The sequence below is a fragment of the Pleuronectes platessa genome, chromosome 7 (assembly GCF_947347685.1).
Source record: "Pleuronectes platessa chromosome 7, fPlePla1.1, whole genome shotgun sequence".
NCBI classification, from domain to species: Eukaryota; Metazoa; Chordata; class Actinopteri; order Pleuronectiformes; family Pleuronectidae; genus Pleuronectes; species Pleuronectes platessa.
The window spans coordinates 24,576,873-24,597,472 of record NC_070632.1 but is presented as its reverse complement, the minus strand read 5'-3'; the positions used below and the strand labels follow the sequence as shown (position 1 = coordinate 24,597,472).

The following is a 20,600-nucleotide window of genomic DNA, read 5'->3' as shown; positions in this document are numbered from 1 at the left end:
TTGAGCGTGAATGTCAAAGAGGCTTCGGGCTGAGGATAACAGAGGACATTTAGGCCAAAAACTAATTTGTATGTTGGGGCTTCTGGAGGCACAGAAGCAGTATGGAGGCATTCAATGTTTTTTTTCTGTATTTTTTCTGTTTTAAATAAGTGGTCACCATTTATTTCAATTGTATTTGGCTGCAAAAATGTTTACCTCTGAAACTCTAAAAGTATTTTTTGGACTCAAACACTTCACCCAGCATAGAAGTGAGAAGATGATGAGTGAATCTTCATTTTTGGGTGAACTATCCCTTTCAGGACAATAACAATGTTTCAGCATTAGGCCTTTGTCAGATGTTAAAACACTTAATTGCAATATTGAATTGATTAGTAATCTGTGTTTTTAGATTACTGGTTCAGCTGGCAGGTCTTTTTCTTTATTGGTTTTGGCTTTTTGCCTAAATACTCATTTTGCATAGAATTTATAAAGACTTGTGTCACAATCTTCATTCGCCCTTTTTTGTGTATTCCCTTTTTATTCACCTCTCACCTGCCACCATCTGTTTACATCCACCTAGTTAATTTTTTCCATTATGTAAGGCTCTTTTGTTGTTCTTGATTAGTTTGCTGCCAGTATATATTTATGAAAGCTAAAGCAGCAGAATAATCCACCGTCTGTCAAGCAGCTCATTTCCCTGAGGCATTCATCAGCACGACTCACTTTTATGACGTGGCTCTGATCCACTGACAGGCTCACAGTCAAACTGCGCAGAGCTTCAGTCAGGACTAAATGCTCCCCAGTTTGTCTCTGAGTTTATTGTGTTTGGTTTTGTTTTTCTCCAGGGGAAAGTGATTTCGAAAGGCCAGCTGATGTCAATAGCAGCTGACGACTTCATCTTGAAGACTATCATCCAAGGTAAAACATTTGGAAACATTTCATCTGCAGAACGTGTTGAACCATGAACAAATTCACTGGATAGCTATTCTAAGATATACACATGGAAGTATTTTTTATATTAATGTGTTTTTGAGGGAGCAAACATACAGCATAAGAGTTAACATTGAAGTTATCCACTTTAGACACTTATCTTTGTTTGGAGTTACATTTGCCTTACAACCCTTATTTTGGTTTATACTAATACTAGAGAGGGGCTGTCATTAGGTTAAGAGTGAAACGTTTGATAGTTTAATAAAAACACTTAATCATGTATGCCTCTGGTTTATAAAGGATTGTTGGCTGTTGCTTCTGAAAACAATGAGATCAATCATACAGTCGCATAGAAAATGTGCAGTAAAACTAGTAGCCTTAAGAGACTATAAGCTCTGCATTACAGCAGAATTTATAGTGTTTCCTATGTGTGTGGTTGTGTCAGAACGGTGTGTGTGTTAAGCTTTTAAGCTGGTATGGATTGTAGAAGCAAATGGAGGTTAGTGTGTCTCATTGTTGTCTTGTCTGTGGTTTTCTTATCTCTGAGCTGCCTGATTAAAGAGCCACAGAGAACCAATTCACTTATTGTGGCAGGGACATTCTTCCTTGTGTTCCTTTAAACTCTGTGGCACCTGGCTGCGTCCCTTGGCTGCAGGATAAATAGGTCCTCCTCATCTGTATTATTGGGCTATAGACACTTTCAGATTTAGTACAGGGCTTGACCTACTGGTGCCTTGTTAGGTATGTGACTCCCACTCTAAAGTTTCTTTTATTTCTATTTTTGAATAGATGCTTACATTAACAAGCTGGTATGTGATTGATGGTAGCCTAAATGCTGTATTGTATCTGTGGTCAGGACAAAACAAAACCACTAACATGATTTTCGCATTTGGTGTTTTATTTCAATTATGATTTCGATATGAAATCGTCCAGTGTGTGCTTTTCGATTGTAAGATAGAAAATCGGTCAAATCTGTCATTATTTATGTGGTCTCACGTTTTTGAAAATCGGTCAAGAATTGAAAATATTCTTGTGCCAAGGCCTTCAAAAGTGAAGATTTGCCAACACTCTGCAGTGTTTCTATCGGTCGTCATAGATTTAGTAAAAAGGCGGACATCAAAAATATTTCCCAAAATACCCAGAGTATTTTATTTAGACTTACGTAGGCCTCAGGATGTGTTTTCAATCTAGATTCAGTCCTACATACTGTAGGACTGTACGGTCCTCAGATCTGCCTGTCATGTCTTGTGCGGCCTCTGTGAGCTCATGTTAACAAATCTGTAGTTAAAAATATGAATCTGGCATACATGATCAGCACCTCGTGATCTTCATCTTATTCTCCATGTTGACTCCTGTCCTTTCTTGCATCTGTTTTTCAGAAGAAAACTCCCAGCAAAATACCTCATTACAGAACCAGTCCATTAACATCCTTCTGTTTGGATCACTGGCCAAAGACTTCGATAAAGCTGGCAGTCAAGGGGTAGGATCTCTCAGTCACTATATATAGATATGATGTTCGACTTGTTAACTGTTATTTTAAAGAAGATAAAGAACTTATGTTGTATAAAGTATCTCTTAATGCAAGTGTTATGTTTGTTAGAAGTGTCATCAGCCCCCCCCCACACTCGCTCACTGCAAATCCATCGGGGAATTCTCAACTTTATTCTCACATCGGATTCTCCCAACTTTCTGTGGACTTTATAATAGTGCGAAACAAAATGTGGAAATTAAATAGAAAGATATGAAACTAAATTCAGTTTGACTTTGTAGGAATTGAGAGAAAAATTACAGTATGATGAAGATAATGATGATTCTGATTACATTTTAAAACATCATGTCTTTCTTACCAGACAAACGTCTTTTAAGGTTCTTTTGCTTTAATTGGATACATTTTTTTAATGAAGCAATTCACCTTGAGTGTAAAGGTGAATTTGTATTTTAATTGCATTTTTCAAGGTATAATGAACTGCCTTTTCACTGCTTCATGTTCGATTTTGCTTCTTATCATAACTAAACAACTGACTTGGGACAATTTGTAATATATTATTTAGAGCTGTGAAAAATAACGCGTTAACGCGTTATGATTAAATTACAGGATTAATTCGTTTTTTTTTGTAACGCATTTAACGCATGCGCAGAAGGACCTTCCAATTCCGCCGCCTCTGCACTAGTTGCCGCTCTAATGCAGTCAGACGGCAGCTGCCATTCAAACAAACAAACAACATGGATAATTCCAGAGCTGCCAACTCTCACGCTTCCGCCGTGTGACACACGCTTTTGCATGTTTTCACACGCACTCACGCCACACATCCAATTTCTCACGCCAAAAAAAACCTGGATCTTTGAAGTGAAGCGCATGACTAAATCTATTTTAACTTGTTGACGAGACGAGACGAAAATGTTGGTGGTTGACTAAGTCACGATCATCATCGTATCAGGCCGTCATGAAGTACCAGGAGCGGGCGAGTGTGTGTGTGTGTGTGTGCCCAAGATAGCGCACCGGTCCCGAGGCTCCGCCCCCCGCCCCGCGCACTCGCTCAGAGACACAAGACCAGAGCTCCTTCACGTGAAGGAGCTGGTCACTGACTCACCGGCTGCTCAGTGGAAACAGTGAAAACACAGAGTTTCTCTGGTCTCAGCTGATCAGAGCAGAAGCTGCAGTTGGTTTCTACCGAGCTGCAGTTTCTGTGTCCGCCTCCAGCCTGACCTGCTCTCACTTTTCGTTTAAATATTTCGCCAACTAAAATATATATTTTTAAGCTATTAGGCTGCAGCTATATGTTTTTATTTATTTAAAAATAGGGTACTTCTTATTTCATACATTTTCCACAAATACGGGGAGGACTCAAATAACCCTACAAAGGTCTGTGTTTAATTTATTTCAAAGTAGGCCGACACTTGCCTGTGTATTTTCTTCTCTTCATAAGCGTTTGGTTTTTCCTTTGTTGTAACAGGTAAAAAATCAATCAAATGTCAACAGTTTTCTTTATTGTTGTTCGATAATTTCATAAATGCAACAAACCATAGTTTAGTATAGTATAACTTTATATAAAACTTTATTAGCTTTGTTATCAAATATGTTTTGCGGCTCCAGACAAATTTTATTTTGGGGAAGAGGGTCCATTGTGTTGCTTAAAAAGGCTACTGTTTAAGCACTTTATTTGCTGCACTTTTTTGTCTGATGGAAAGTGTGGTGGGAGGCGAACATAAATCATTAACTGCTCTTAAGAATACAATTATTTAAAATATAGGTTAGGTTTCAGTTCAGAATTAGTTGAAAACCATTGTAATCAAAATGTCAATCAACCTACCTTGGTCAAATCTTAAACAAAGGTCTATTAATTAGGCTATATTGTGGTCATTGAGGCACAACAATAGTTTTCTGGTTGAATGTTCAGCTCAAGGCTAGAAGGCCCTACAAGTCATGATCAGAGGTACATGAATCAGAAGAAGTTCAGGTATTGCACATCTTTAGCATACCACCCAAAAATCCACTAGAACGCAGGAAACAATATCTACTTAAACCAACATTTCCTGGGGGTGGACCTTCAGCTATGTCTTTGCGTCACAGAATGTAACCAATGTTGTCCATCTCCAGTCGGCCGCTCCTATCAACGACTTCGGGCCCCAAAGGACACCAGAATGCAGCGAACAACATGGATACAACGCCAAATTCCAACAATTCTGCCTCTTTTATACCGCCAAGCACTAGAAGGAGGAGGACCCACAGTCTGAAGATCAATAACAGCTAATATTTTAGTTTCAGCTTCACCTATGGGGAAATGTAACAACCCTGTTAATTTACTTCTAATGCAAATGGCACATTTTACTGTTACTGCTTTGTTCAACCAGAGCAGCTTTACAAAAGCAATGAAATATATGGCATCACCAGTAGATTCTGTTCTTTTTTTTCTGAGAGAAACAAACTAATCAAGGACCTGAACTAGTAAACCACACTCGCTGTTGGCACGGTAACCAAAGGTTTCACCAACTCTACCAGGGCTGAACTTTTAAGGTTTACAGCTTTATAGTTTGGTGTTAAATCACCTATAACCAATATTTTTACAATAAGGAGTCTATCAAATTACAATGTGAAAACCATGTTTCTATTTAAATGTGTTTCTCTTAGTTTCAGCTCATTGTTCAGCTGTCTAGTCCCTATAGAGACTGTTGACCTTTACTCTCACTGCTCTCCTGGTGTCATTTTTACTGCCAGTTTGCAGATAGTCTGCAAACAGCAGACATACACAGTCAAGTTCTTTAAGCAGTTACTTGCTTAAGAGACATACAGTTTCGTCAGAAAGTGGTGGAGACCATTAACAGAGCTAAACAAGTGATTATTGGACTAATACTCATCAGGTGGACAAACACTACTATATGTTACTGATGTACTGTTGCTTTGTAAATGCTGGACGTGTGATTAAGCATCTTTTTGCCTACAAGTTCACCATAGTCCTTTTCAGACATGACCTCCGGAGGATGTCTGGAGAATTGGATCCGGACTTTGCCTTTCCCACTTTAAAAACACACAAGGTTCTCCGATCAGACTAGTTCACAGCAATCTGGCAAGGGTTGATGCAGCAGGCGAAGGCAGGATGTAACGTATAAGTTCCACTGCGGAGATCAAGTGTTTGTTTGCAACACATCAACACTGGCATCGGCCATTAGCACCACAAACTCTCTTTTTATTTGGGGCCTGGCTGAAGAAAGTCTGCAGCAAGTCGGGAGATTCTCACTCCGACATTTGTGTGCACACATACAGCCATTCTTGAGAATGTCAGGAGGCTCTCCGGAGTTCAGTGCATGTCTGAAAGAACCTTATGTTAAACTTAAAAGGTGATTATGGTCAGTGTCAGGGTCATGGTCACAACTTGTTTCCACTGTCACAGTTTAAAAGAAGATTCTGAGCTTGTGCTGCTCCACACTTTGTTAATTTGCTCCTTCATGCATCAGGTCTGTTGTTTGACACAAAGTGACTCCGAATGGTTGTTGCTCCAGCTCGCTGTCACTGTTTGGATTCTGTCTGCTCTGATACTGTCTCAGCTGTACACAGCAGCACCTAGGATGCTGTTTACAGAGCCGTGACTTTGTCTGTGATCTGTGTGGGGACAGTGAGCACATCAGGGATAATCCTCCTCTCAGCAGCATCTCATGGTGCTTTTGGTGTCCCCACAGTGCTGTCTTGATGGAACCCAAAGCCCCATAAACCGTGGTGAGGGCAGCGAAGTCATCGCTCTCTGAGCCGCCGTGCTTTGCTGTAGATCACAGAGGTCTCGTCAGGCTGTGTCACCGTAACATGATTATTCAGACTATCTGCTGTCTCTTTGTGAGCCCTGAGCGGAGGCTTTAAAGCTGTCTTGGGGGCAGCTGGCACGCCAAACAAAAAAGATATCTCCACTTCTCACACCAGTAGTAGTTTGTTGTGAAGTCTTATTTAACGTCTCCCCAGATGCAACATCTGCTGCTTCAATCTGTCCTCCCTCTGGGGAGAAGAATGTATATTCATCAGTGTGTGTTCTCTCAGCTTTAATCCCTGGTTTCTGCTTGTTGTTGATTATCTTGTGTTTTCCTGCAGGATGTGGTGGTGGCCTCTGGCTTCACTGTGGCCAAATCTTCCACAGTTCATGAAGACAACCTGCACCACTGTAATCTGCTGCTGTCAGGAGATGATGCCTGTCTTTATGTGAGCACATTTGTATACATCCAAGCTATGTTTGATGTATGTACGTATGCATATACAGTTTGAACTGCTTTAATAGTCTACTCTAGGACTACTCAAGTACAACTTTGGGTCACTAGAGTTTTACTGAAATCAATGTCCCTTTATATTTTCACTCTGCTGAATTTTAGAGGGAAATATTGTTCCTTTTTCCCCCACTTTATTTATCTGACAGTTGTAGCTGCTAGTTAACATTCAGATTAAGATTTGACTCTTTTCAGACCAATAATTCATGATGAGTTTATAATATGACGAATTAAAACTGCTCAACACTAAGGATAGAAGGTAAACATAGCATCACTTTGAATAGATATTAATACTGCCTGAATGTTATTCCTCTGCCAAGGAAGTTATTTTTTAACTCTGTCCATTAAATAGACTTTAAGTATTAAAATTTAAAGTATTTGTCCACTGGAGCTTGTTCCCAAATGAAAAGGGCTACTACATAATTTTAAATCAGTGTTGACGGTGCCTCTTTGAAGTCTATTTGAGTTGTTTCTTCAGCATGACTTCTGCTGAAGAAGGTGGGGTCTAACGTAACCTGCCCGTTCTGATTAGATCACTCAACCAATTCCCCTTTCTTCATTGATTACTTCTAAAAAACAAAAAAAATGAAGACAATGCATTATAAGAATGTAGTGGAGTAGAAAGTACAGATATTTGCAGATAAATGTCTTGGTGTAAAAGTGAAATGTACCTGAAAATGAGTCTACCTAAAGTACAGGTATCATTAAAATGTACTGAAGTAAAGTAACAAAGAAAATGTACTGAAGACTATCTGCTGCCTCTTTGTGAGCCCTGAGCGGAGGCAAAGAAAATGTAACTTGTTACATTCCACCGCTGGAGACACGTCTGATGAATTTTACTGGCTCCTCATGTTTTACCTGCAGGCTCAGCCATCACTACATGTACAATAAGTTTTCTCAAATCGAAAGACAAACTTATCTGTTGATTTTATTTTTGGGGAGGATCAAAAATTATTTACAATGTATATACAGTTTGTCTGATTGGTTCAGAACAACTACCATGCTGACTATTAGATATAAGAAAAGTATTGGCCTGAAATAAATTCACATCAAATAATCCGAGATACCAAGGATAAGAAACCAAGCCTGAATGGTTTGTTTGAGACTCATCTAGATCAGTGATTTTCAACCTTTTTTGAGCCGCGGCACATTTTTTACATTTACAAAATCCTGGGGCACACCACCAACCAAAATGATACAAAATGACACTCTATGGCCTAACACAGTACATATAATACATATAATTAGTAATATAGTTTCTAAATGTATTAAAAAGCACTATTTTAAATTATTTCAGCCCTTTATTACTCTTACCTTTTAATGAGGTATTGAATCAGATTTATGAAACAATCTTTGATTTAACTAAATTTTATTTAACGGAGACATATTATACCCATTTTATCACAGTTGATATGGTTCCTTGGGGTCTTAATGAAATGTCTATAACATATTTTGGTCAAAATACCACAAGGATAATTTAAAACAGGACATTTTAACCCTGTCTAAAACAGATTGACCTGTTTTGAGTGCCAATAGTTACTCCTGCCGTTTACCCGCGCTTCATTGAATTTCTTCACTTTGACATTCAGAGCACTGGGCAGAAACCACATCGCGTCAACACCCACCGTGGGCCTTCGCGATGCTTTGTTTTAATTAAACAGTCGGATTCCCCTGGTCCGCACCAGAGTCAGCTGCTAGGCGCCAGCCGAAGCGCACTGCCGGAAGGGGCCCCCCGCGCGAACGGAGGGTTCCCCCAACGGGCGCTGTAGCTGAGGTGATCTGCGAGAAGGTCCCGACACGCGTCCAGAGTCGCCGCCGCCGACCGCCGTACCCGGTCCCCTCCAACGACCCGCCTTCCGCACCGGCGGGGGACACCACCCCGCGGTCCAAGAGAAAGAAAGCCCCCGCACCACTGAAGTCGTTAGGCACCGCAGAAGAGGACCTCCCCCCCCAAAAAAACGTCGAGACGTGCCGCACGCCGGGTCTCCGGAGGCGTGGAGAGGAGGGCAACGGGGCGACTGCTCCCCCAGCCGCGGCACGTGCCCAGCGGTTTAACCACAAATACCAATGATATCAGTGAAAGTCAAGTTTATTACCGATGTGCAGATGTCGGAAAACATCTTCGGTGCAACACTAGATATTAGATAATTTCCCACGGCACACCTGACGATCTCTCACGGCACACTAGTGTGCCGCGGCACACTGGTTGAAAATCACTGATTTAGGTCATCTAGCTCACCCAAGCCGGTCGAGGCAGATTGCCGCCCACATTGAGACTGGTTCTGTTAGAGGTTTCTTCCAGTTAATGTGGGAATCTTTTATCTCCACAGTTGCCAAAGTGCTAATCATTGTTGGAACTGTTGGGTTTCTCTGTAAAAATAGTTTTAGGGTCTTGACCTTCAATTGAAAGTGCCTTGGGTTAATGTATATTGTGGTTTGGCGCCATACAAATAAAATAAAATTGAATAGTTAAGAGGTTAAGGATAGCCAGTGCCTCATGTGACAAATTATCTTTGTGTTAACAGATTAGATTTAGACAGTCATATGTTCTGAATATAATTCCACTCTTTTTCCTCCTTTGTGACTTTTTTATTTTTCTGCTTTTCCTCAAGCAGCAGTAGTATCTGCAGTGTGTTTGCTGCGGTGACTGTTGACTGAAAACACATCATTGAGACGTTTGTTCACATCTCTGTCCCATCCCTCAGGTGTCCTGCCTATCGCCTCCTCCTGAACCCAGATCCCCATTGGCCAAAAAGAGAAGCGCCACACTCTCCTCTGAGGTCAGATTTAGAGGCTTGGTTGACTGCAGAGGCTGCTGGGGTTGGGGCTGTTGAGGTCTTGTGTCTGTCAGGACGCTTTTTGTCACAGGCTGACTGTCCCAGAGTCACTTCGGCTGGATCGGGGTCTCACAAGAGCCCTTGGTCTCTGCAGTGGTGATGATGAGGGGAGGCGTCATGACAGCGTTTGACAGTTGGGTCTTCAAACCTCTATAGATACATAGTTAATAATATTCATAGTTTTTGTAATGTACAGATATTTGCTGATAAATGTCTTGGTGTAAAAGTGAAATGTACTTGAAATTGATTCTACCTAAAGTACAGATGTCATTAAAATGTACTGAAGTACAGTAGCAAAGTAAATGTACTTTGTTACATTCCACAAATGGCGACACATCTTATGAATTTTACTGCCTCCTCATGTTTGACCTGCAGGCTCAACAATCACTACATGTACAATAAGTATGCTCAAATCTAGAGAGACAAACTTATCTGTTGATTTCTGGACATTTTACATGTCACATGTTTTTCCCCAAAAATTATTTACAATGTATATACAGTTTGTCTGATTGGTTCACAACAACTACCATGCTGACTATTAGATATAAGACAAGTATTGGCCTGAAATAAATTAACATCAAATTATCCTGGATACCAAGGATAAGAAACCAAGCCTGAATGGTTTGTTTGAGACTCATCTAGTTCATCTAGCTCACCCAAGCCGGTCGAGGCAGATGGCCGCCCACATTGAGACTGGTTCTGTTAGAGGTTTCTTCAAGTTAATGAGGGAGTCTTTTATCTCCACAGTTGCCAAAGTGATGCTCATTGTGGTAACTGTTGGGTTTCTCTGTAAAAAAGTGTTAGGGTCTTGACCTTCTATTTAAAGTACCTTTGGTTAATGTATATTGTGGTTTGGCTGCATATAAATAAAATTGAATTGAATGGTTAAGAGGTTAAGGATAGTGAGTGCCTCGTGTGAAAAATGTAATGTGTGTAAACAGATTAGATTTAGACAGTCATATGTTCTGAATATAATTCCACTCTCCTTCCTCCTTTTGTGTCCTTTTTATTTTTCTGCTTTTCCTCAAGCAGTAGTAGCAATTGCAGTATGTCTGCTGCGGTGACTGTTGACTGAAAACATATCATTGAGACGTTTGTTCATAACTTTGTCTCCATCCCTCAGGTGTCCCGCCTGTTGCCTCCTCCTGACCCCAGATCCCCATTGGCCAAAAAGAGAAGCGCCACACTCTCCTCTGAGGTCAGATTTAGAGGCTTGATTAACTGCAGAGGCTGCTGGGTTTGGGGCTGTTTAGGTATTGTGTCTGTCAGGACGCTTTTTGTCAGCGGCTGACTGTCCCAGAGTCACCTCGGCTGGATCAGGGTCTCACAAGAGCCCTTGGTCTCTGCAGTGGTGATGATGAGGGGAGTATTCATGACAGTAAATACATAGTTAATAATATTCATAGTTTTTGTAGTGTAGAAATCTAAATCAGCCGCATGTTTAGGACATGTAGAAGGTAACTGAAAAATAAAAGGTGTTATGAGAATAGTTTACAATACTAGTACTACAACAGAAAGTTGCATGCAATGATACTATTAGATCAAATTAAGATACTTTAGCATTTGCTTAGTGTCGACATGGAATGTTCAGTTAAGTGCACAAGCTTATATTTTATCTTCAGGGTTTTTGTCCTTTGACCAGTGTAGTACTTTTACGTACATATCATTTTAACTTTTACATTTTACCCCTGTATTTTATGGGAATATTACGGACAGCCAAATCGCCCTCAGCAAGGGCAGGACACTACACCTGGTATGCTCTGGGTTTGGGAATCTGACAGACATACTGCACAAATCATTCGCATACAGAAAAACAACTAAAATATTAAAAACAAAAAGAGCAGAGTAGAAATCTGAGAGCAGACGTGCACAAAGAAGCAGCATGAGCATGAAAAGTAGAGTTTAGTGCAAGCACATAGTTTGAATAAAGGCAGAGCAAATCTTAGCACAAGCAATGTATTGAGTGTAAACGCAGTATTTGAGTGAGGGCATTACAAAATCTGAATGTGAAAACAATATGTCCTGTTCTTAAACTAAAAGACTTCACACTTGCATTAAGAGAGGAAAAATAACCCATACATTTCTGGCATTTTATTTCCTCATAAAACATTTTTTTGACATCACATAACAACGTCATATCAATTAGAAATTGAAACATAATTTTGTCGTATGAATTTGCCCCCTATGATGGATGGATGGGAATTACAACATTTTGTCATGAGTGACAATCAACGGTTTGTAATTCACTTGACTGTTTTGTGCTGTTTCTTAGACCTAGGCCTAGAAACAGGGCCTAAGACACAGTTACAATCATGTCTCATGGTTTTATTGAAAATCAGGATTGTCCTATGCATTAAATCAGATCATAGAAAGATTAATTTGATAACAACAGAAGCTGAATCAAACAGGTCGAAACCAAAGTGCAGAATGCAAACATTCAGTCCCCCAGAGCTAAAACTGATATTATTATACAGAATAAGAGCTGATTTCCTATTTCAAACAAATGACGCTAGCAACAGGGTTTAAGCTTAGTTTTTAGATGAGATAGATCAAACTGAATTATTAGTAGACATTTTCTAAAAATAAATACCAGAATCACACAACTTTTGTCATGATCTCCCTGTGGGCATCAGTTTATTACATCAGATGAGTTCGTCCCATGAGTTTTTTGGTACAAATGATCCTACTGTATCCTGCTGACTCAAAACCTATGCTCAAAACACAGGGAAAATGCATGCTGCTGAGGTTTCAGGCCTTCTCCTTCCTGTCAGTTTTGACAGTCTGGTCATTTAGAGACCCATTTTAGAGCTGCCCATACCTCAGCATGTTTTGAAATAATGTTGAACATGCTAAAGTTATAAAGCTACTAGCTTCCATTTTTGGGATTAAAATAAAAGCTTATGGACAATCCTGAATCCTAATATTTGCAAATGGTTGGTTAGTTAAAATGGGTAAGATATAGTGATAATTTACAATTCAAATTGTTATGGATGTTTTCTGAAAGCTGGTGAAAGGAGAACTCAGGCAGCAGCTGATATCTTATGCAGAAGATTTTATTGTAGACTTGATGCATCAAGGAGACCTGAAGGTGAAACAATAAACAAACGCTAACAGAGTAACATGAACTATTGTCACCCCCAAGTCTGAAGATGTCTCTGACAGCATCCCAGTATATCTCCCTCTACTTGGGTCACCCTTTCTAACAGCACATCCATGAATGGCATGTACTGTAGAAAAAATTATCTTAAATAAATGATTGGATAGACTTTTACTCCGGTTTTCTGCTGTTTGAGCAACTGGAAATTTTTCAGATCATCATTATTCTCTTCAAAAATCACATCTGATTGACAAATTGGTGAAAGAGGTTGAGAAAGCTCAAAAGAGAAATCTGTTGCTTTGTTCAGTGGTTTCAAGAAATGACACTTGTTTAGATGCCAAGGTTAAATAAAAACTGTCATTCAGCAAGTAGGTGAAACTTTCAATCTGTCCTCCATCATAATCTGCTCCCATCCCTGACTGCTTTTTCGCTGCTTGAACAAATGCATACATCATGTAGCATAGCATGCTGACATCGACTGCTAGTCTTTTTTGTAAATTCTTTTTTTGTTATCATTAGGTTTCCAGAAATGCCAAAACCCCCAAATATACATATGTGGGACTAGGCGACCTGAAGGCTGGATCAGTCACCAACGTGTACGGAGTGGTGGTCTTCTTCAAACAGCCATTCAAGAGCAGGGGAACAGGTCAGTGTGAGCCTCAGCCCAAAGAATGGTCAAAAATGGGACCAAATAATAAAGAGTCCAGAAAAACAGAACATCGGCATGCTAACAGGCTCACAAAAATTATGCTAAAATGCTGATATTTAGCAGGTAAGTCAGACATACATTGATAAAATGTCAACAGTATAAAAACCATTTTAAACCACAAGAAACTCTGTGTAAATTAAATATAAACTAAAATACAAAATGTAATGTAATATTTCAATAACAATATTCTCAATATTGTCTTGCTCTCATATTGCTTAAAATAGCAACAAGTTTGTAAGTATGTGAAAAGCAGTTCAAACCAAACGGAGTAAAACATTTTCAACCGTTTCAGCACCATGGACAGAGACATTAAGACCTTCTGCAGCAGTGTTACAGATTTTGTTGTGGGGCAAGCTTTTAAACATGTAAGAATGATTGATACTATTATTATTATTATTAGTAGTAGTAAAATGCATAAACCACTTCAGCTCCTTTGAGTCACTTTTGATTGGCAGAAAAGAAGAGACGACCTTTCATGAAGTGATAAAAGTCTAATCAGTGCTGAGTCAGAACACACACACACACACACACACACACACACACACACACACACACACACACACACACACACACACACACACACACACACACACACACACACAGTGTGCATCGGAGTTTTTTTTTGATGAAAATGTCCAATCACAATATTTTTCTGTATAATATATATATTTTTAATAATATATAATACGATTTTTCTGCCTTAAATGTGTTTGTTTAGTCCAGTATAACTTGCCGGAGTCTCTAGATGCTGCTCTGACATGTTTGCTGCCACAGAGGAAATAAATCCAAGATGAGGGTTTTCAAGTCTCCCAAAGTCTTAAAGCAGAAATATACAAGGGAGAAAACTTGTCAAAATTACAGCTGTCACATATGATGGGTTCAAATAATACAGTCTGAAAACTGTCAAAGAAAATGGTTCTGGGAGAGGGACGGGTGAGAGAGAGGAAAGATCTCCCTACAGAGACTCAGCTGAATAGGATCCACTGGGACAGCGAGCCATCTGTGACATTCCTAGGAGAGAATCAGAAAATTGTAGTTCAAATAATTTCACCACAGTCTTGTTTTACCAGTAATAGTTTAGTTGTACACTGTGATCACTTACACATGTGAAAGGTATACAGCTAACATCTTCACCTCTCACCGTGATAATGACTGAGTGTGCTGTGAAAAACAACAACCTTCGCTGAGATTTCTTACAAATAACTACTGCTCCTATATGTATTCCCCCAAGAAACCCAAGTCAGATGCTGGTGTTTGGGTGTTATAATGGACTTTTTGTTGGAACAGGCGACTTGTCAGTACCTGTCAGCATAAAGAAGAAACTGCACTGACCTAAACTAAAGGGACCACCAGAACATTGTTTAGTCATTATCTTTATTTACCTGTGAACACACTGACACTGATATCAGCATGAAGTGCAGAGGAAGCAGTTTGACCTGTGGAACAGGATTTGGTGAGCTCTTAACACTTAAAAGACCAAAAGGATAAGACATTAAACAGACTGCTCAGTCTGAGCTGACCTGCAGACATGCAGGACAGGATGATGAAGTGTGTACTGTGCGTGTGCGTGTTGGGGAGGTAATAAAGAGAAAGCAGTGTCTCATGTGGAAACTGTCCAAACTTCATCATCCTTGTCTTTCTGGACCCTCGGGCGTCTTAAAGTAAACTGAGATATTAGAAAAATCCATCAGATCAGACTTACGGGAAACCCAAACACTAACACACAGTAAAGGCAATCAGTGAAATAATGTATTCTCTTGCCTCTAAACCTAATCTTAACCATCACAACTAAATGCCTAACCCTCTGAAGGTCTGTCAGAAAGTAAGGACCAACCAAAATGTCCTTACTGTCCCAGAATGTCTTAATTCTTTAAAGTCTATTATTCAAACTAGTCCTAAAGTTAAGAGCACAGAACAAATCTTGTCCTATGAATACAAGATGCGTTTGAACATGCACAATTATACATGTCCATATGATAAATATGAATCAAAGTGGGAAAAAAGCCTTTATATTTACTGATTTGACTAAGGAGCAAAAAATTTTTGCTGAGAGAAGGAATTTTCACATACACATCACAGCATGCACTAACATAGTTGTATATTTTGGCATTATTTGTTAGGAATAGTGACTAATCAATGCTAGATCGTTGACAGTGGTATGGTTAAACAAAAAGTATAAATTATACTGTGGGCGTGGAGGAGGCTCAGAGAGCACCTGCACCAGGACCAGAGGAATAATCAGAGTAGCTGAGGGCTGTTGGCTGATTGATTGTCTGGTTCACAAGGCAGCCAATGAGCTGCCAGAGGGATAAGCATGAGAGAGACAGAGAGTGAGCGGAGCTGCAAAGCCGAGGTGCCAGCTGAAATAAGCTGGCAAGTTTAAGTAGAGTTCGGGTTATGTTTTCTCACATGTGGTAAGAATAAAAAGATACTGAAAAGCAACACCTTTGTTTCTGGATGTGTGGGAAAACCGTTGACATTGTCAATTGCCACATATGCATAAAATCTTTATAATTTCGATATACATTTATCAGGATCAATGAAATTGTGTCTAAGTAATCATGGGCGAGATATTTTTTTCATGCATATCTTTGACATTTCTCTCATGACATTGTACTGTGTCACACCTAGGGTAGAAATGACGGAGTGGACGGAGTAGGTTTTACCATGTACAACAATGGTTTTATTGTAGATTTCGAGCGGTTTATTATCCAACCAAAACACGTTAACAAAACGTCTGCATCAAATCCAAATGACAACGCACAAAGCCAAAACAAATGATCAGCACAACACACTGATGCTGGGCCAAGACCAGCGGCTTAGGCAGTGTCTGCTGCAGGTCGAATCCCCCGAAGGAGGAGGAGCCAGAGCTTTTAACGAATCAGGTGAACTTGTGTGCCTGGTGCCCCCAATTAAGGCTCATCACCTCCAATCAGCCAAACTGCACACAGAGACCAGAGGGCACAAACAGAGAGTTAGATACATGGCATGGAACGGCACAGGCCAGCAGGCCGTCACATACTGTTACTCTACTTTGGTATTATTATTATTTGAAGTTGTAGTAGAAGTAGTGGTACTACCAGTGTTCAACACATTATATTTACTGCCTGAAAATCAAGATCTTCTAAAACCATTCAAGTTGGGTTATGTCAGAAAGTAAGATTAGAAAGGGGGAAAGATTTTCAAGTGAATATGTTCTGATATTTTGCAAACATATATCCAGCTTGTGACCTATAGTCTATATGTATAGAAAATTGACACCCACAGATCTGCTCCTCAACATATTCCCAAAGATTTTATTTTTACTTTGATATTCTCCCCACAGACTACTGCTCCAGCCTGAAGATCACCGATCAATCCAACGAGAAGATTGGCTGCACACTCTTCTGTGAGAAGCTGGAGGACCATCCCCAAATCTTTCAAATCGGAGACATTGTTCGCATGCACAGAGTTAAGGTGCAGCCTGCGACTTCAGTCACCATGTCTTGTTACCTTGAAATTTAAAAAACTTGAATGTATACATTTATAAATTATCCCTTGTCTCTCTGCAGGCTCAGTGCTTCAACAACTCCATCACGCTCGTCAACACGTTCGGTTTCTCTGTCTTGACGTTTGACGGGGGAGTTGGTGCAGCTGTGGAGCCACGGACGTCCAGCCGCTCTTTCCACTTTGACCAGGAGACCCGTAGCACTGTGGAGGGGCTGCGATCTTGGGCAGCCAGCCAGAGTCTCCTGCCCACGGTGCCCACGATCCCACTGTCTGCCGTTGAGCCCAAGGTTTACTTCGACTTGAACTGCCAGCTGCTGGCCAAAGCCCCCATCGACACCACCTGCACCCTGCTGAGGGTAACGTATACATATACATACAGACTTGTTTTTATAATGTCATGTGATGTTAAAGTGTATCATTGTGCTTGAAGAAATTCTGCTAGGCAAAATGATAACTAAGTCTAAGTTCAAATCCCTTTAACGAAAGCAACAGATCACCCCCCTTCACTCTCACTGCTAATAATAATAGATTAATCCTGGACGGCTGCTGAGGTGGCATTTTTATATGAAAGTCACGGTTGACAAATGAGATGAGATCACATCGATCTACCAGTAGAGCAGAAGATTCCAGCCTGTCTGCTTGCTGGATGTTTTCTCACTAATGCTGATATGATGATGATATTTAATGTCAGAGTTTATGAATAGGTTCATTTCTATGTCTGTACAGAGTCGGTCACCATAGTTCAAAAAAGTTTTTTTCAAATTATTGGAAATGCTCCATAGCCTGTTCTGTGAACAACCTGCTGTGGTAAAGCAGAGTCATGCTGCAGAATTAGCTGATATGGACAAATCACAGTTGAACACAGTCAAGAAAGATTTGGAGTCACTGTGGCTGTGGGGTTCCTATACTTATACCTCTTTACGTCAAGGGTCGTCGACATACGCAGATTTATAAACCCAGGTAAACCCTTTAAAAAGCTAATTCTGTCCTTTATTTCCCCCTGGTCCCTCTAAAAGCCAGAAACTGAGGCACTCACTCATGCTGTCTTGTCAGTGTTGCATTTTGCATGATGTAAAGAAAATAAAAATCCCTGTTGCATGGGACAGAGAGAAAAAGAAATCAGGAGAGTGCCCACCCGTTGTCTAGGAGTGCATACAGGCACCCGGAGGCCATTCAAACTAATGACTCCCATTATGAGTAATCGTAATGAATTGATTGCACGTTGGAACAGCCTGTGATTGACATTTTTTACATAGATTGTTGGTGTTGTTTTGAATCCAGCCCTCAATGGGTTGGTGGATTTTGGTTTCTATTGACCTTTGTTATGTAAAAAATTATACAATGTACATCATTAAAGATTTTCTACTTGTATAAATTGTTCATTAAGATCTGATGTGTGATGTAAGTGCTCCATTCATTTTTTTTTTTTTGCAGTGTACATTGAAGTTCATTGAGGTACTAAATGAGATCTCAAAAAAGTAAAAATATTTGTGCATTTTTACCAACTATCGAACCACTAAGTTCAATTGGCGTCATACAATCATGCACCAAACTTGTCCCTGCACTTCCCTTGATGACAAAAAAATTGACTTGCCAAGATTGAAGTTGATTAGAGCAGGGGTTCTCAAACTTTTGCAAGCTGGGCCCCCCCAAAGCTAGTTGGGGGTAGTTGGGCCCCCCCCCGCCAGGCTGTGCTAGGCAATGGTTCCTAACAAAACGAACAGTACACAATGTACACAGGGACAGCACAGAATAGTATTCAAGTACTGGTGTTTTATTTGTTGCAACAAGGTGGATGATTGAAGATGTAAAGGTAGGTGTTAAGGAGAAAAGGGCTAGCTGCAGTTGGAAGAAGTTAGCTAGCTAGAAGGCTAGCTCTTGGGGCTATGAGCTTTCTAAAAAAAGACTGTGGAGCAAATTACTCCTTAGATTAGGCTACAAATAGCCCTGCTGCAAGTGCAGGAAGGTATTACTAAGGAAGGAGTGAGACTGTTTATAAAGCAATGAATATCTGAATTATAGAGGAAACAAGAGCATCGCACAAACTCTGCAGGGTGTCGTCTCAGTGAGGGTGAGTGCTGACCATGCCTGCAGTTACTTTTATACTCGGAAGCGTACGTGCAACTCGCGTTCAAATGATAACACTCCTCTTTGGATTCTCATCAGGATCCACCAAAATGTATTTGTTTGTGTCAGTCCAGCCCAGGGGTGGGCAAACTTTTTGACTCGCGGGCCACAGTGGGTTCTAAAATTTGACAGAGGGGACGAGCCAGGACCAGATGGATGGAGTATTTTTGTGAACTAATATAAATTACATGGAAAAATCATTACATGTAAGGATTTGGCCTTTAACAAGTAGCAAAGCATTTATTTGCAAGGCAATTTAATAAATACTCAGCCAACCTCTGAGCTGTAGCCGCCCGTTCTTGCGTTGACTGCTTGCTAGCGTAGTTAGCATGCTTCGTAGCAAAGTGACGGCTGACGTTGTAATCCTTGAAAACTGCGACAGTTTCTCGGCATATCAGGCATACAGCCTTCGATTGGACTTCAGTGAAAAAGTATTTGGTTGTCAACTCCGTGTTAAACACTCGGCACTCATTGTCCACTTTTCGTTTCCTTGATCCGCTCATTTTACAGAATGGCTCACAGGGCAAAGCGAAAATACACTTACAATAAGTGCAGTCAACACCGAGGGTACAAACCCAGAACCACAAGAAGCAGAAAAAGTACAATTTCTAAAAAAATTAAGCAAAACTACAAAATGCTATAAGTAAGTGCCATTCAAGTGCTACTAAATTGCTAGTTTAAAAAAGATATTTATATTTATATATTTTTTAAAGTTTTTGATTTTTTTTTTTTAATATTTGGAAAAGCTTGGCGGGTCTGACTAAAGAGCGGGCCGTACTTTGCCCATGTCTGGTCAAGCCCCTAGCACTTAGCCACTGAGGGAGCTTTCACTAACCAGTGACAGGTCGTCGGTCTTTGTTTTTGTCTGTGACATTGCGCCCCCCCTGGAGAGTGTCCGCGCCCCCCACTTTGAGAACCACTGGATTAGAGGAATGGTTCGGGATATACGCGTTCCACATGCAGACAGAAAGACAGTCAAAAGCTGTTAAATTGTTCCCAGTTTAATGGGAAATGCAAACCCTTAACCCTCTTTGAAATAGCGTGAGGTTACATCCACATGATGTGATAGCAGTGCCGCTGTTAATTCAGTGATGTTGGTAATGCTGAAACATTTCTAACGTACACACACAAAAAGGAAATGGGATTCCAGAAGCTTCCCAGGAGGCTGTTTACTGTCAGAAAGCATCCATTTGTTCCTGCTGTCCTCTTTTATTAGCCACTCTAACCTGTTTTTGTTCTTATCGTGGATGTTAATTAAACATGTCTTTTCATATAGCTGCCACGTTTCTCCTTGTTCCTCCTACTACGACCCCTGTTAAAGCAAATTTCAACTTACTTTGATTTTAAACTAAAGAGGTTGATATTATTGTTTTCCTTCGTAATAATGGAGCGGTTTGCCTTCAGTCTTCATCAGCCTTGTAGTAAATCTACTTCACAGTCTGACGGCCTCAATGGGATTTGGACTCGTGTATTTTATCTCGGTACCTTGTGTATCAGTGTATCTTACCTTCTACCTCAGTGATGAAAGCAGAAATGAGGCTGTAAGTGACGGCTGGGCTCCTGCCAGTGAGGGTGATAGAGTATATCAATTTGAACAGGGTTTGGCAGCGAATCTGCTGGTCTGCTGCCAGGCTACTCTCACTGATTCCTAAAGCTAGGCTGAGCTGTAACAACCTGCTGCTACACA

The 20,600-nt window shown here is 40.4% G+C and overlaps 1 protein-coding gene across 6 annotated transcripts in view; it reads left to right on the top strand.

Annotated features, from left to right (window-relative positions):
- pot1 (protection of telomeres 1 homolog) overlaps positions 1–20,600 on the top strand; it is a 67,886-nt gene that overhangs the window by 11,795 nt on the left and 35,491 nt on the right. For 5 of the 6 annotated variants that reach the window (XM_053427703.1, XM_053427705.1, XM_053427702.1 and 2 more), the window contains 8 exons: positions 825–897; positions 2,289–2,389; positions 6,485–6,592; positions 9,360–9,434; positions 10,615–10,689; positions 13,108–13,234; positions 16,623–16,753; positions 16,849–17,142. In XM_053427703.1, coding sequence (XP_053283678.1) covers positions 825–897; positions 2,289–2,389; positions 6,485–6,592; positions 9,360–9,434; positions 10,615–10,689; positions 13,108–13,234; positions 16,623–16,753; positions 16,849–17,142 — 984 coding nt within the window. The remainder of the gene's footprint in view (positions 1–824; positions 898–2,288; positions 2,390–6,484; positions 6,593–9,359; positions 9,435–10,614; positions 10,690–13,107; positions 13,235–16,622; positions 16,754–16,848; positions 17,143–20,600) is intronic. The other variant, XM_053427704.1, reaches the window with a different exon arrangement.